The following is a 13,292-nucleotide window of genomic DNA, read 5'->3' on the forward strand; positions in this document are numbered from 1 at the left end:
AGGGTGCCCCCAGGGCCAGCACTGAGCCTGGGGGGCTGAACCCCCGTGGAGGCAGCGTGGAGCTGTGGCTGTGCTCCTGCTGCAGGGATTTGGCTCTGCAGAGCGTGAAGCTCGCTCAGCTCCCAGTGCCCCCCCGGGGGCTGTTAACTGCCAGGACCCGCGTTCACTCACCACCCTTCCAACCCTCTGAGCAAATTAGATTAAATCCACAAATTGCAAGGACGGGGCTGGTCACAGCTCACCGAGCACGTGTCCCATTACCAGCAGGTGGGTGCCGCTCCTAAATCAGCCTCCAGTTCTCTCTGGGGATGCAGGAGAGAAGAGTGCTCACTGCTGCAGTTTGCTCATGTTCGGGTGGCACTGCTGGGCTCTCCTAGTCTGTTTAGGGAGGAGATGCCCTGAAAGCAATCCGGGCCCATGGCAGGGCTTGCACTCCTTGGGGTGGGGGGATTAGTGTTAATCCAGATCACTCCCCTGATCTGGGTCATGGCTGCATGGATGCCTGCACTGATGCACTGAGCTGCTGAGCATCCCATAGTCACAGACATCAGCCTGGACTGGGCATCTCAGGGTGCTGCCAGACCCCAGGGTGCAGCACCACAGCCCACCTGCAGGGCACACCAGGCACACTCACAACTCTGCTTTTTTCCCCATTTCCTTTTCCTTTGTGCAGGAAAAGCCGGAGCCTTGGCTGCATCCTTCGTCCTGGAGGCCAAGGCAGGTTTAAGCCTGGCCATCCCCTCTCTACGGCTTCACCTCAAGTTTCTCCTTTGCTAATTAAGGAAAAAAAGGACCCTTTTTCTTCCTTTAAACAAACACAGGTCAAGAAATAAAGCAGTTATTATCTTGTCACCACCAGCCAAGCCCAGAGCCTCTTCCCTCAGACACTCAGGCATACATTCAGATAAAACAACAAACCCTCAAGGATTATAATAAGGCCCAAAAAGCACCACATGCACATGCCTGTCTGCTCCTGGCTGGGCAGCCCCATCCCAGGGCACAAGGCACAGGAGCTGGCCTGAGATCTGGCAGTCCCAGCCGGGCCCCCTGCTCTCATTCACATGCGTTCCAGGACATGTTATTTAATACTCTGCAGAGTTAAAAATAAATCCTCCCCATGCTTCCAGCTCTCTCTGCCTGCCTCTTCAGCTGGAGGGTGATTTGTTTGTGTTTGGATGCATCCATTCACCACCATCTGGTGACAGCTCCTCCCCCATCTGCGCCATCTTCCTCCTCACCCCACCTGTCAGCCCCAACCTCAGCGGGGTCCCAACGCAGGGCAGGCTGCAGACATGGGCAGCAGCAGCTTTGCCAACACAGCTCTGGTGTGCAGCAGTGCCACGGGCCCAGCTCCACTGGGTTGGTATGGACTGATCATACCTGCTGCTCCTGCTGGGAGTCGCAAGGAGCTGAGCCTCACTGGATTTGAAGCTGGAGCTCTGCTCGGTGTGGACCCGGTGCTTGAATCCTTCAGAGCTGGGCAGTGAATGAGGCGGTCACAGGTGGTGGTTTCCTGCATGCCTGAAATAAGGACACAGCTCCAGGACAGGAACCATTCCAGGTGACGGTGACAAAGCAGTGTCACATACCCACCCCATATCCACTCTGCCTCCTTGGGAAGGGCAGCCACACTTCTCACCCTCCTTTAAAGCCTCTCCGTCCATTCCAGCCTCAAGTGCACTATCCTCCAGCTTCTCCCTTCTCTCCACAGTGAGAAGAATAGGGACAAGAAATGCAGTCAGAGGAACTTCTTCCCACTGTACTGTGTGCATTGCAATAATTTCCCACCTCTTAAATACCTCCTTATGGCTGCAGCAGAGGGACAGTCCTGGAGTGGGAGCATCTCAAGTTCATCATCCCACCTGATGTGCAGCCCCCCTCCAGGACAGGACAGAGAGCCAGCAAGAGGTGAGCAACACCTGACACAACCTGAGCTATGGCAGCAAAGGGGGAAAAAGGGGTGAAAAAGGACAAAATGTCTGTTGGCAAGAAACTGGGGTGGACACATTCAGAACAGAAACTTGGGAGGCACAGACCTGACCATGGAACGGAGGGGATAAGCCAGCAGGGAAGGAACTTAAATTGCTTTAAGGGAAATTGTTTTCTCCTATACAAAATCTTGATGCCCACTGTGGTAGATATGCAACATGCACCAAACCTGCCTGGCAACCTGCTACATCCCAGCCAGCCTGGTCAGCAGGACGGGACGTGCAACCAGCCCAGCTCCTGCACTGCTGAGTCCTGAACTCATTCCTTTTACATTTATTTATAGCAGAAGGCTGGCTCTACTCAAAACAAGAAAATAGAATTCAGCAGTAGCCTGACAATTATTTCTAGTGTGGTCATTTTTATTGCCATGAATAAAAAATAAAGCTGCTCCTCTGAAGTTCAAGTATACGTTTTCCCTGGGTTATATATGAGTGAGGGCTTTGATTTAGTATTGTACAGTAGAAAAGTAAAACAGAACAATAAATTCCATCCACACAGTTCTTGTAAAAAGGTGTCTATTTCAGTTTGACCATATAAAAACAACCAAGAGAAACTGGACAGGGAATATACAAGCCACAAGTGGAATTTAAACAAATTATACAAATTTCAAGTGATCTGGGTAAGGGTTTAGCAGCCCGTTGTACAGCCTAATTCAAAACCAATTCAATTCTAAGTTTTCCTTCTTCCCCAAAAGGGGAAAAAACCCAAGGTGTACAGCAGGGCCATGCAGACACTGCAGCCTGTGATGTCTCATCAAGCTGCTTCAATATTTTCCCGTTACCACGAATGTGAGGGGGCTGGCACCAGCGAGAAGCAAGTCAATCCTACTTCTGTAAACCAGAGACTTCAAGGGCACGAATCACAGCATCTTCTCAGCTTCACTGGATCTCCCCCATATACAGCCTCTTGTCACTGGATGCAGAGAGTACTGCGGGAGAGAGAGGAGGGGGGGAATACAAAAATCAGTTGAAACCTCCACAGATGACACGCTGTGTGGATTTAGATGCTGGCTGTAAGTTATCTATAAAGCCGGATCTCATTTGCTCCCCAAAAATGCTTCATGGGATTACCACTGACATCTCAGCACATGCTGCACGTTCTGGCTGCCGTTCCCCTGCCCCAAGACAGACATAAAGGCACGCTGCCTGTAATGTCTGAGCATTAAAACACTAAGGAGAGACACATAAACACACTGTTAATGCTCTCAAATATCCTGCAATGTTATTTTGCTTGCAAGGAGCATTCAGATTGTGAATCAGGCACGGCCACCGGGACCAGGTGCCACTAGAGGGCAGAGGCTGGCTGGGAAAGCCTGGCCACGCTGCTGTCATCAGAGCAGAGGCAAAATGCAGCTGCGCTCAGCCAGAACAGCCCTAATGCAGAAGGGCTAAAAGGCTGCTGAGTGCATTCAAAGCACAAGTGTTAAGGTGTTAAGGTGACGACAACTCCATCAGAGCTCTGTTCTTGACCCTGGCAACAATTTCATTCAAGTCTATGAGAGACGTGTGTGGAGGGGGGTTTTACATGAAGCTCGCAGACCAACATCTGTCATCTTGCTCGGCGTGCCCTCCCATGCAGATGTATAATGTGGGATGGGTGGAGCGAGTTATAAGATTAATGTTCCCAGATGTTAATAGGAATCAACTGCAGAACTCGCATGTCATGACTGGATAGGTTTTTAATTTTTACTTTCAGATGAGTGATTGATTCACAAAGAGGAGCTCAGCAGAACACAATTACAAACAATCCGTTCTAAAGCGGAGAGATGGCTCTGCTCTTCCAGCACAGTCTCTGATCTGAAGACAGAGCAATGAATAACCAAGGAACAAACCCATAATTCACTGCCCTGAATCCCCACCCCCAGGCTGCTGAAGATTGTCATGCTCAGCACCACTGAGTTCTCGGCTTCCCTTCGGGGTTGACTTGTGTCAGTTTTTGGCTGAAGCAGTGTGATGACCTGGCTGATGGTGTGAGTGTTTCCATAGAAACAAACAGTGCCCTGTGGTCCTCCTCAGGCCACAAACTGTGCTAAGAAACCAACACCAAGCCTGGTCTCAGCAATGGCACTGTAACTGTTCTGAGAAAGACATCGGGAGCATCTTCTCACCCACCACTGATACGCAGTGCCACACCTTTGCCCTGGAGCAGCACACTTCTGTTCTGGGATGTTCATGGGATGACAACAGAAAACTCTGCACAAAGAGCCTCATTTGTCCCCTGTAGCTTTTGGGAAAAGTGGAGACCCTGTACTGGAGACATGCCTCCAGACTCCTCTAACTGTTATCGTGTGGTCAGCAAATACATGGTTATATCAAACCCAAGTATCAAAAATCTTTTTCCACGGCCCCTGAGAAGCAGCAGTAGCTCACAGCCACCTGCAGCTCATGGCTAGACCTCCACAGCACTGCTGGTCACCCAGGCCCACAAGTAGAGCCCCACTGCTCAGCCCAGGGCTTGGCTCCAGGCTGCAGTGGACTTCTTTCCCCCAGTTCTTTGATACTCGGGGTCTGGGCCACCAACAGTATTTGTGCTGTTTTATGGAAGACCAGCATACAGCCAGCTCTGAATCTATTTCCCCAGATGACTTGATTTGGGGAGTACTTACTAATAGGCTCCTCTGGATGGAAAGCCAGTTCGTTCACTGACCCCGCGTGGCCCGGCAGCTTGTACAAAATCCTCCTGGATGTGGTGTCCCACACATAGACAAACCTACAAGACAGTCATTATGAGAGCAAGCATTTGTAAAGGGAGAGTAGCCACCTCCCACACCAATGACTGCTTCCTGCAACGGTTCACCACCCAGGTTGTAATAACCACAGCTGTTAGCACGGATAAACAAGGAGTCTGTCAGGAGCAAAATGCTGCACTGCTGAATTAAAAGGAGCAAAGGTCTGAGCAGGTAGGAGCTGACATGCCAGCTCTGTGTTAAAAGCCTCTCTGCTGTCTCAGCACTGCAGCACTGAGATTGATGAGGCCACGGAGACCCTCAGCACAACAGCAACACAGTGGGCTTAAAGACACATGGAGCATCAGAACGACTCTTCCTCTTGCAAATACCTCCCTGCAAGCACCATGGGGGCTCTCAGTTCAGGCTGGCAGGCAAGCAGTGAGGAGGAGTCCGGGTGTTCCCCCCCAGTCCCTGCTATAGCACAATCCCTCCCAGTCAACAACCTTTATATATGGATTTCTTCCTGCGACTCCATTAAAGTCATCATTCACTTGGCAGCATTTATTAGGGGGCTGATCAGATTGCATCCAGCCCTTTGATTAATCTCCTGCAGGTCGCCGTGCTGCACTGCTGCAGGTCCTGCCCGCGTGCCTCACCTTGGCTGAAGGACAGCACCGACGGCACCGCATGTGCAGTGGGTCAGAAATAAACTGCTGGCACCAGGCAGTGTTCAGACTACCCTTACGGTCTGCAAATGGGGGAGAAAAGGCACCTCTGTGCTGCAGAACACAGCCCGTCCCTACCACATCCCTGCTGTCCCCCCTAAGTGTCAATCACTATGCCAGTTCCACTGGGGAACAAAGCGATGCTCTGACCCCAGGTACAGAGAGCTCCCAGAGGAGACCACAACCAGGCAAAACAATGCTGCATCCCACCTGCATGGCCTTCCTCCCAAACTTAACATGGAATGTCATTTGTTACAAGGTTCACAGCTCTTCAGAAAAAAAAAAAAAATCAGTGGCTTGGGAAAGCTGCCAGTTCTGCATTACGCTCCTACTGCCTTCTCGTTTTGCTCTCTAGATAAGTGAGTGGCATCTGAAATAAAATCTGTCAGGGGCAGGAAAGGAAAATGGCAGAGCAGTAATTGGTGAAGTTCAGTGTGGAGAGCAGCTCTGCCACACACATGCTCCATAGACATCAGTGTAGCTGCTCACAGGGGATGCTGCAGAGGGTGAGGGCACGAGGGACAGCAGGCAAGAGGAGAACACATGTAAAAGCAACCTACAGTTACATTCCTCCAAAGGAAGGCCACTGCAAATGCCACTGTGCATCACTACATCTCAGCTGTGTGAACCAAAATGCGCTCAGGATCACAAATGTGCTCAGGCTTTGCAGCCCTGCACGTAACCCAGGCTCTGAATACCAAAGTGGGACCATTCCAGGCTTATGCAGTGCCACCAGCACTGAGTGCCACCACTCCAACTGCTCTTCCCCTTTGACAGTGCTTTGCACACCTCATGAAGACCAACGTTTGTTTTTACAATTAGGCCTCTCTTAGTTGAAACAGAAATTAACTTCTTTTCTGCCCCCAAAAAGCACTGAATCTTCTGTGACTCTTGTTGGCTAAGCAGAGAGGACACTGAACACCAACACAGACTTTTCCAGAGGTGTTCATATTCAGGCTGATGTTATTCCTTATATTATTTTCTTAAAGGATGTGAAAAGAAAAAAAAATGGAGCATCCCACTTGAGTCATGAATATCATTTAAAGCAGCATTCCTTCAAGCACAACTATTATCCAGCAGGCAAGAGTCATATCAGGCACTTTCACTACAGAATTCTGCTGTAATGTTTTTTCTTTGGTATGGCAAAGCAGGAAAGCATTAAGCAGCTGATTTTACAATAACCATTCTGAAAGGCTCACAGTGAAAAAAAAAAAAAATCAGATAATTGTCACACACACGCCACATAATGCAGAGCAATAGAGTAACCATTGGGGAATTATCTTTTATGCAGACAAATGAAAATTTTTAATCTTGCTTTGCTTTCCCAGCACATGCTCCCTCAGAAAACAGTAGTAAAAAAAAACCCCAAACTTAAAAACTCAGAGATAGCAGAAAGATCTGAGTGGCCTTATCTAACCCGCCCCAGGACCTGGCTGTGTGCTCTTCATCACGAATTTCACAGCAAAGTTGCTGTCAGACCACAGAGCTACATCAGCATCTGCAGAACTAACCTAATGGCCTAATATTTCAAGCCCCACTTCACCCTGTCAGGCTGCCCACACTGGGACTGGCCATGAAGGAACAGGTATTCATCACCACATGCACTGCTGCTGCAGCCCAGTGGGACTGGAAAGAAGGGTCACGTCTCAGCCGCCCGCTGTGACAGCTGGCCCCACTATATCTGCACAGTAAGAGCTACAGCTCTCCCTGTCGTCTATCAGAAACTCATTAATTTGCTGATTACTGCTGTTCCATGTCTTGGACTCTGGCCTGCAGGAATTCCTGTCTCCATGTCATTGAGAGTGCATCTGGATCTGCTCCAGGAGGTTGGTATCCTTCATGGCGACCTTCAGTGTCTGGCAGGAACCCTCTGCTGCCCTCCTCCCTCTGCCCAATTTACCCTTTGGTTACTCCAGTCTACAGAATCTCTCATTTAAATAAGTCAGATACGTGCTAATTTAGTCAGAGCTTGGTTTCCTCACACCTGTTAATTAAAGTAAGGATCATGAATGACCCTTGGAACGCCGCTGGTGCTCCCTGCTAGTTTTGACTGATACTTGTGGTCATTATCAGAACAAATCCAGCACTCTGCAGCACTCTGCCAGAATCTCTGCCTTTAGAAAAGTCTCACAAGTCTGCTGCTGTGACTGCAAGAGACCCTGCATGCTGCCAGCTACGTTCCTGTCATCTGCTTGTCCACCTGTTGGATGCAGTGACTGAACACAAGCAGAAATGGAGCTCTCTAGAAGGTTTCTGACAACACTAATAAGGATTTCACAACCATACAGTGTTCCTCCACTGACGCAAAGGCAATATGAACACATCACTGCTATCATTGCTGCAGATGATGCTCACAGATTACCACAGGGGGTTGTTTGGGTCTTCACACCTCCATGCACTACTCTGGCTCTTCATATTAATTTTAGAGATGATCCAGCTCATTTCAGGAGTGATTGCAAAAATGGTTTGGGATTGACAGTAACAGAGAAACGTGGTGATAACTCACCTGTCAGCGGATCCCCCTGCTATCTTACTCCCATCTGGTGACCAGGAGCACCTCAAAAGATTCTAAAATAAAAAAAAAAATAGGCACAGTTCAATTTCCAAAGGAGATTTAGCTTTTCCCTTCCACTTCAACTAAAATCACCAGGAGACTTTAAATATCACGAGCATTACTTTAATGATCCCTCTTCAAAAGATGAGAAAGTAATTAGAGATTTTATTTTATTGCTGGAAACATCCAGTGCCTTGTTATTTTACACAACGTAGATAGTAAGTGTAGAAAATACTTAATTTACAGCTAATTATAGCCAAACTGAGCAAAGAAATTTGGTTACTACAATTTTAATTGGAATCTCACTTTGTGCATTAATCTTTCTTCGAGTCCTTATTAAAGCCTCACTGGTTTAAACTTGAACTTAAAAAACAATTTACAGAAAAGTTAACAGACAGTGGCAGCGTTGTATTAACAGCAGTGTTTCAGTCTGTAGTACACTCACCTTTTCAAAATTATGCACGTTCCCCTGGAAAATCTTTACACATCTCTCTTTCGGGGCAAACGGTCGCACATCCCAGATGCGAACTGCAACAGAGAGCACACAGTAATTAGCTGGAGATAGCAGAGGCATAGGGGCAAGGTCAGCTACTAATGATCAAAGATCTGGTCACATTCCTTGTTCTTTTCATGACTATGTTTCCTCAGAAGCTAAAGGAGACCAACAGCTTTCCCACTGCAGGAAGCTGTGATATGAAAGGTAAAATGCAGCAATTTATAATTACACTAAGACCGTTGCCAACAGGAGGGGAAAAATCCAAAACTATTACACAAACGAGCCACTGTCTGCTTACATGAGCATTTGCTTTATTCTAATACACTTCATGATCATACTTCTAATCAGATCAGCTTCGCTGAGCACCCATACGCGGGAGACGAGCAGTTTGGAAACAGCACTGTCATTCCCTGCTGCAGGGAAGCAGCCGAACCACTCTGACAAAAGCCAGACCAAGATTATGTTCAACTGCCTGTGCAAATAACTTGTGCCACAGCCCGTGTCCTCATCGCCCTTTGGGAGACGTGACAAACCTTTCTGATACAGCTGCTCCCTCTCTGCAAAGGATGTAACTGTCACGGTTCTAACAAAGAGAACTGAAGCTTTCTCTGCAGACCCAGCCTCCATTCTGCCCATCTTTTCCTGACTCTCCTATTTTAACACATTGACCAATTTCAGCTGTTCCTTCCAAGATGCCACACGCAGCTCTTCAAAGGCAGGGGCTGACAGCTGTCTGCACAGCTGTGCTGTCACATTTGGTAGGATGTACCTGTGTTATCCATTGCGTTAGAGAGCAGGTAAGAGCCTTCTGAACTCAGACTGAGGCCTGTCACTGAGTCTGCGTGTCCTCTCATCGTGTACGTGAGCTTGTTCTGGCGAAGGTCCCACACCTTTCAGACAGCAGACATAAAATTGTGGCTTAGAATGGACAGACAAGACCATTAGCAATGCTCTTCACGCAGGTACTGATCAGCCATCTGATGAAATAAGTTTTCAGTTTCAGTTGGGTGAGGTCTGAATGGCTAAAATATAAGGCTATAATGTTATGTGTTGTCCTCTAAAGGGCAATTTTTTTTTCTCCATTTTCTTACCCAGCATGTCCAACCACATCAGCAGAAAATAGTTAAATTTCAGCAGCTCATGTGTGCAGGATTCCCTTTCAGTGTGGCCTAGCTCCCTCAGCTCCCAAATTCCACTGACCCAGAGAAGCAGTTATCCAATCTCCAAAATTTCATGCTGGTCTTTCTCTAAGAGTTACTGCCATTCAAAGGGCAATCAGAACAGATATCATTTCAGTGCTGCACTTAATGGTGGCCCTCTGACAGGTATGTGCTCCCCATGCCTAGGTAAGACTGGAGACTGAGGCTAAAAACACAGCAAGGCTGACTGAACTGTGAAGCTATCAGGAGAATCTCAGCTACCAAATGAATGAAACACTGAGCGTGCTCTTAAATAAGAACTTTCCACAGTAGCAGGTGACAAAGTAAATTATCGAAGCAGAGGTCAGAGAACGTGGATGTGTCACCGAATTTTCTTTAGCCTACCTCATATATGGCTCTAGAGTCTCTGTGAGAGGCACCAGCTGCCAGAAGAGCTTGCATACCATATCAGTGTCAGTATGTGACAGCAGCGCTAGGATGTGTAGCCAGTCATGTGGCAGACAGCCCTGGAAGAACTCTCTCAGAGTTTGCTGGCCTTAGATCAAGAGAGAGGTTGGACACTGTGGGTCAGTGTAGTTCTTGTGACAGTAAAATTAACCAAGTCTTCCACACCTGTCCTTGACCAGTGAGGCATTTTGCATGCTGCTAAAGCAAACTTTGATGGGATGGAAAAGGCGAGTGTGGTTGGAAAGAAACATGAGGATACAAGCATCATACCTTAATATCGTTGTCAATGCCCCCAGATATGATCTGATCGCTGGTGTCATTGAAAGTTACAGCCAAGACCTGGTAAGTATTCTGAAATGTCTGGACAGCAGCTTTTTTCCTGATATCCCACAGCTGAAAAGACATTGTGGTTGTAAAACTTACATATAGGAAGTTGCACACATGCTTTCACAGACACTCATAGAACGGCCTGGGTTGAAAAAGACCACAATGATCTAGTTTCAACCCTCCCTGCTAAGTGCAGGGTCACCAACCACTAGACCAGGTTGCCCAGAGCCACATCCAACCTGGCCTTGAATGCCTCCAGGCATGAGGCATCCACAACCTCCTTGGGCAAACTGTTCCAGTGCATCACCTCTCTCTGAGTGAAAAGTCTCTCTCTGCTTTGCAGAGACTCAGACCACTCTACTAAAATCCACTCTTTCAAACCTCAGAGGATTTTTACAAAAAACATAGTAAAAGTCTGCTGTTGCTAAAACACAGGAATTCTCTGATTTTAAGGAACAATGGGAGGGAAGAAGGCAGTTGAATAAGATTTCAGTAACTGCTTGCCTTTCACTTGTTTGATTAACGTTGTTCAGCAGAAAAAGTGCAATTGAGTAGATTAATTTGTTAACCTTCATCCAAAAAAATTACAGCAGGAGCAACTGAATTTCTTTTCTGGAATCAAAGTTTGTTGATAACAAAACTACGAGAGTAACTAAAAGGTAAATTCTGCCAACTTAAACTGGAAGGAACAAGAAATGTTCCTGGAGATCCTACCTTATTTTCATTGTAGGCTATCTCCATATACTGACCTTCACTGTCCCATCATCACTGCCTGTGCAGACAAGTTGAGGTCCTCGCCTTGCAGGGTAGCAGGAGTTCACAAATGAGGTATGGCCCTTCAGCCTCTTCACTCTCTCTCCAGTCTCACTGTCCCACACAGCCACAGTCTTGTCTGTGGATGCTGAGAAGAGCATGCTGTGGAGAAGAATCACTGTGAGATTCTCAATGTCAGAAGCATTTCTCCCATCCCATTTTCTTACTCTCCAGACTTGAGGTCAGAGCTTGAAATATTAAGTGGCAGAGTGCCACTGAATCAGACATTCATTGTGGTTGAAAAGATCATGTCCTATAACTTGTCACCTGAAAAATGAGACTGACATACTAGGTGCTACAGCCACCTTTCTTGCTACAGCTGCTGAGGGAAACTGAGTTGTTTTGTCTGGAGGAAAGGGGACTGGCAGGAGATTTCATTGCTCTCTACAACTGCCCAGATCCCTTCCCACAGGACACCCTTCCAGCCACTCTCCCTAAGCCTATACCACTGCATGGGGTTGTTGTGATTCAAGTACAGCACCCAACACTCAGCTTCGTTGAATGTCATGTGACTGGACTCAGACCATCAACTCAGCCTACCCAGATCTATCTGCAACATCCCAGCCCAACCTGGTGTAACTTGCTAGCTTCCCTATGGTGCACTCAAACTCTTCATCAGGATCTGACAAAGATCTGATAAAAACATTAAAGGAAATTGGCCCCAGTACTATTATGAACTATGCCCAACCTGCAAAGACAAATGTGATGTTTCACAGCAGGCTGACTGAAAGTTGGACAAATACAGAGGAGGTGCTTTCACCAAACCCCATTTCTATATAAAATTATAGATAGGATTTCTGACTCTTCAGACATGGTCTGTGATGGGAAGAGGGAAAGGAAACTTTAGCAACCTCCTGGTTCAGATGCAATGGTGGAAGAACCTTCTGAAATAATAAAACATATACGTGTTTTCTTTCCCTCCCCAAGCAACTAGCGTTTCCCACATCATCAGCATGAGCACTCAGATTTCTGAAGACTGAAACCAAAGGTATTCATATGTCACAAGGGGCTCCAGAGCCCATGCTCAGCCTCAAGCAGGCACCACTCCTAATCTGGAAAAGCAGAAGTGTCTGTTGCATGGGCCGCCGGCTGAGCTGGAGCAATGAGGAGGTGCTGTGCAGGGCTCTGTCCAGCAGAAAACATCTCCCCTTAGAAACAGTGGAAATTGGGCAGGAATCTACCAGCATGCCCCTCACCTGCCATCCGTGTTATAGTGCAGCTCCATGACTGCCCCACTGTGTCCCTTCAGGGTGGCATAGTTATCACAGTCCCCGTAAACGTTCCATAGCACTAGAGAAGCAGGAGAAAGGAAAGTGGACAACATATGAAAATACATCTAGTTCAGGCTGAGAGAAGCCTGGAGAAGGCTCTAGGGAGATGTGACAGCAGACTTTCAGTATCTAAAGGGAGGATATGAGAAAGAGGGGCAAATGTTTTAGCAGGATCTGTGGTGGTAGGATGAGGGAAAGTGGTTTCAAATGAAAAGATGGGAGGTTTTGATAGGCTATAAGTAAAAATTATTTCTACACTAAGGGTAGTGAAGCCCGGACTGCTACTCACGGATCAGCCTATCAAAGCCGGCAGACGCCAGGGTGTTGCCGCCGGGGTGGAACTTGCAGCAGTACACCTCTCCCTCATGCCCCGACAGCAACATGATGGGCGCCTGCAGCGAGGAGCAGCGCGGAGGGCCCTGCGGGAGGACACGGGGAGAAAGGTGAGGGGGAGCCGGAGCAGAGGGCACAAGGAGAAGGTCCTCTCCGTTCCCGCCCCCCTCACAGGCCCTACCGATTGCAGAAGAGCTCCGGTTGAGGGCTGCCCGCCGCCTCCGCCAGCCGCCGGGGGGTCATGGCGGGGCCGCTTGGCCGCCGAGGGCACGAGCGGGAGGTCGGGACCCGGCGTGGGGCCGGGGGCAGCGCCAGGCGCGGAGCCAGCGCCGGGACCGGGAGCTGGGCCTGGGACGGGGCCTGGGACGGGGCCACCCGGGGCCTTTCGCTTCTGCTGCTCGATCATCGCCACCGGCCGCGCGCGCCCGCCCGGCCCACCATTGGCCAACCGCACGGCCTTCTGCGGCGTTGATTGGAGGAGCGCTCCCGGATGGCCCACCCTCCTCTCT

General features: G+C 48.5%; 1 protein-coding gene across 1 annotated transcript; it reads right to left on the reverse strand.

The window, feature by feature from the left end:
* Nucleotides 1–2,490: 2,490 nt before the first annotated feature.
* SNRNP40 (small nuclear ribonucleoprotein U5 subunit 40) lies at nt 2,491–13,247 on the reverse strand. The gene is given in 10 exon segments (NM_001006308.1): nt 2,491–2,917; nt 4,595–4,698; nt 7,889–7,950; nt 8,382–8,464; nt 9,202–9,322; nt 10,310–10,432; nt 11,116–11,281; nt 12,376–12,469; nt 12,740–12,869; nt 12,965–13,247. Coding segments are annotated over 10 exon segments (1,158 nt in total). The 5' UTR covers nt 13,190–13,247; the 3' UTR covers nt 2,491–2,867.
* Nucleotides 13,248–13,292: the final 45 nt, after the last annotated feature.

Source organism: Gallus gallus, chromosome 23 (genome assembly GCF_016699485.2).
Source record: "Gallus gallus isolate bGalGal1 chromosome 23, bGalGal1.mat.broiler.GRCg7b, whole genome shotgun sequence".
NCBI lineage: Eukaryota > Metazoa > Chordata > Aves > Galliformes > Phasianidae > Gallus > Gallus gallus.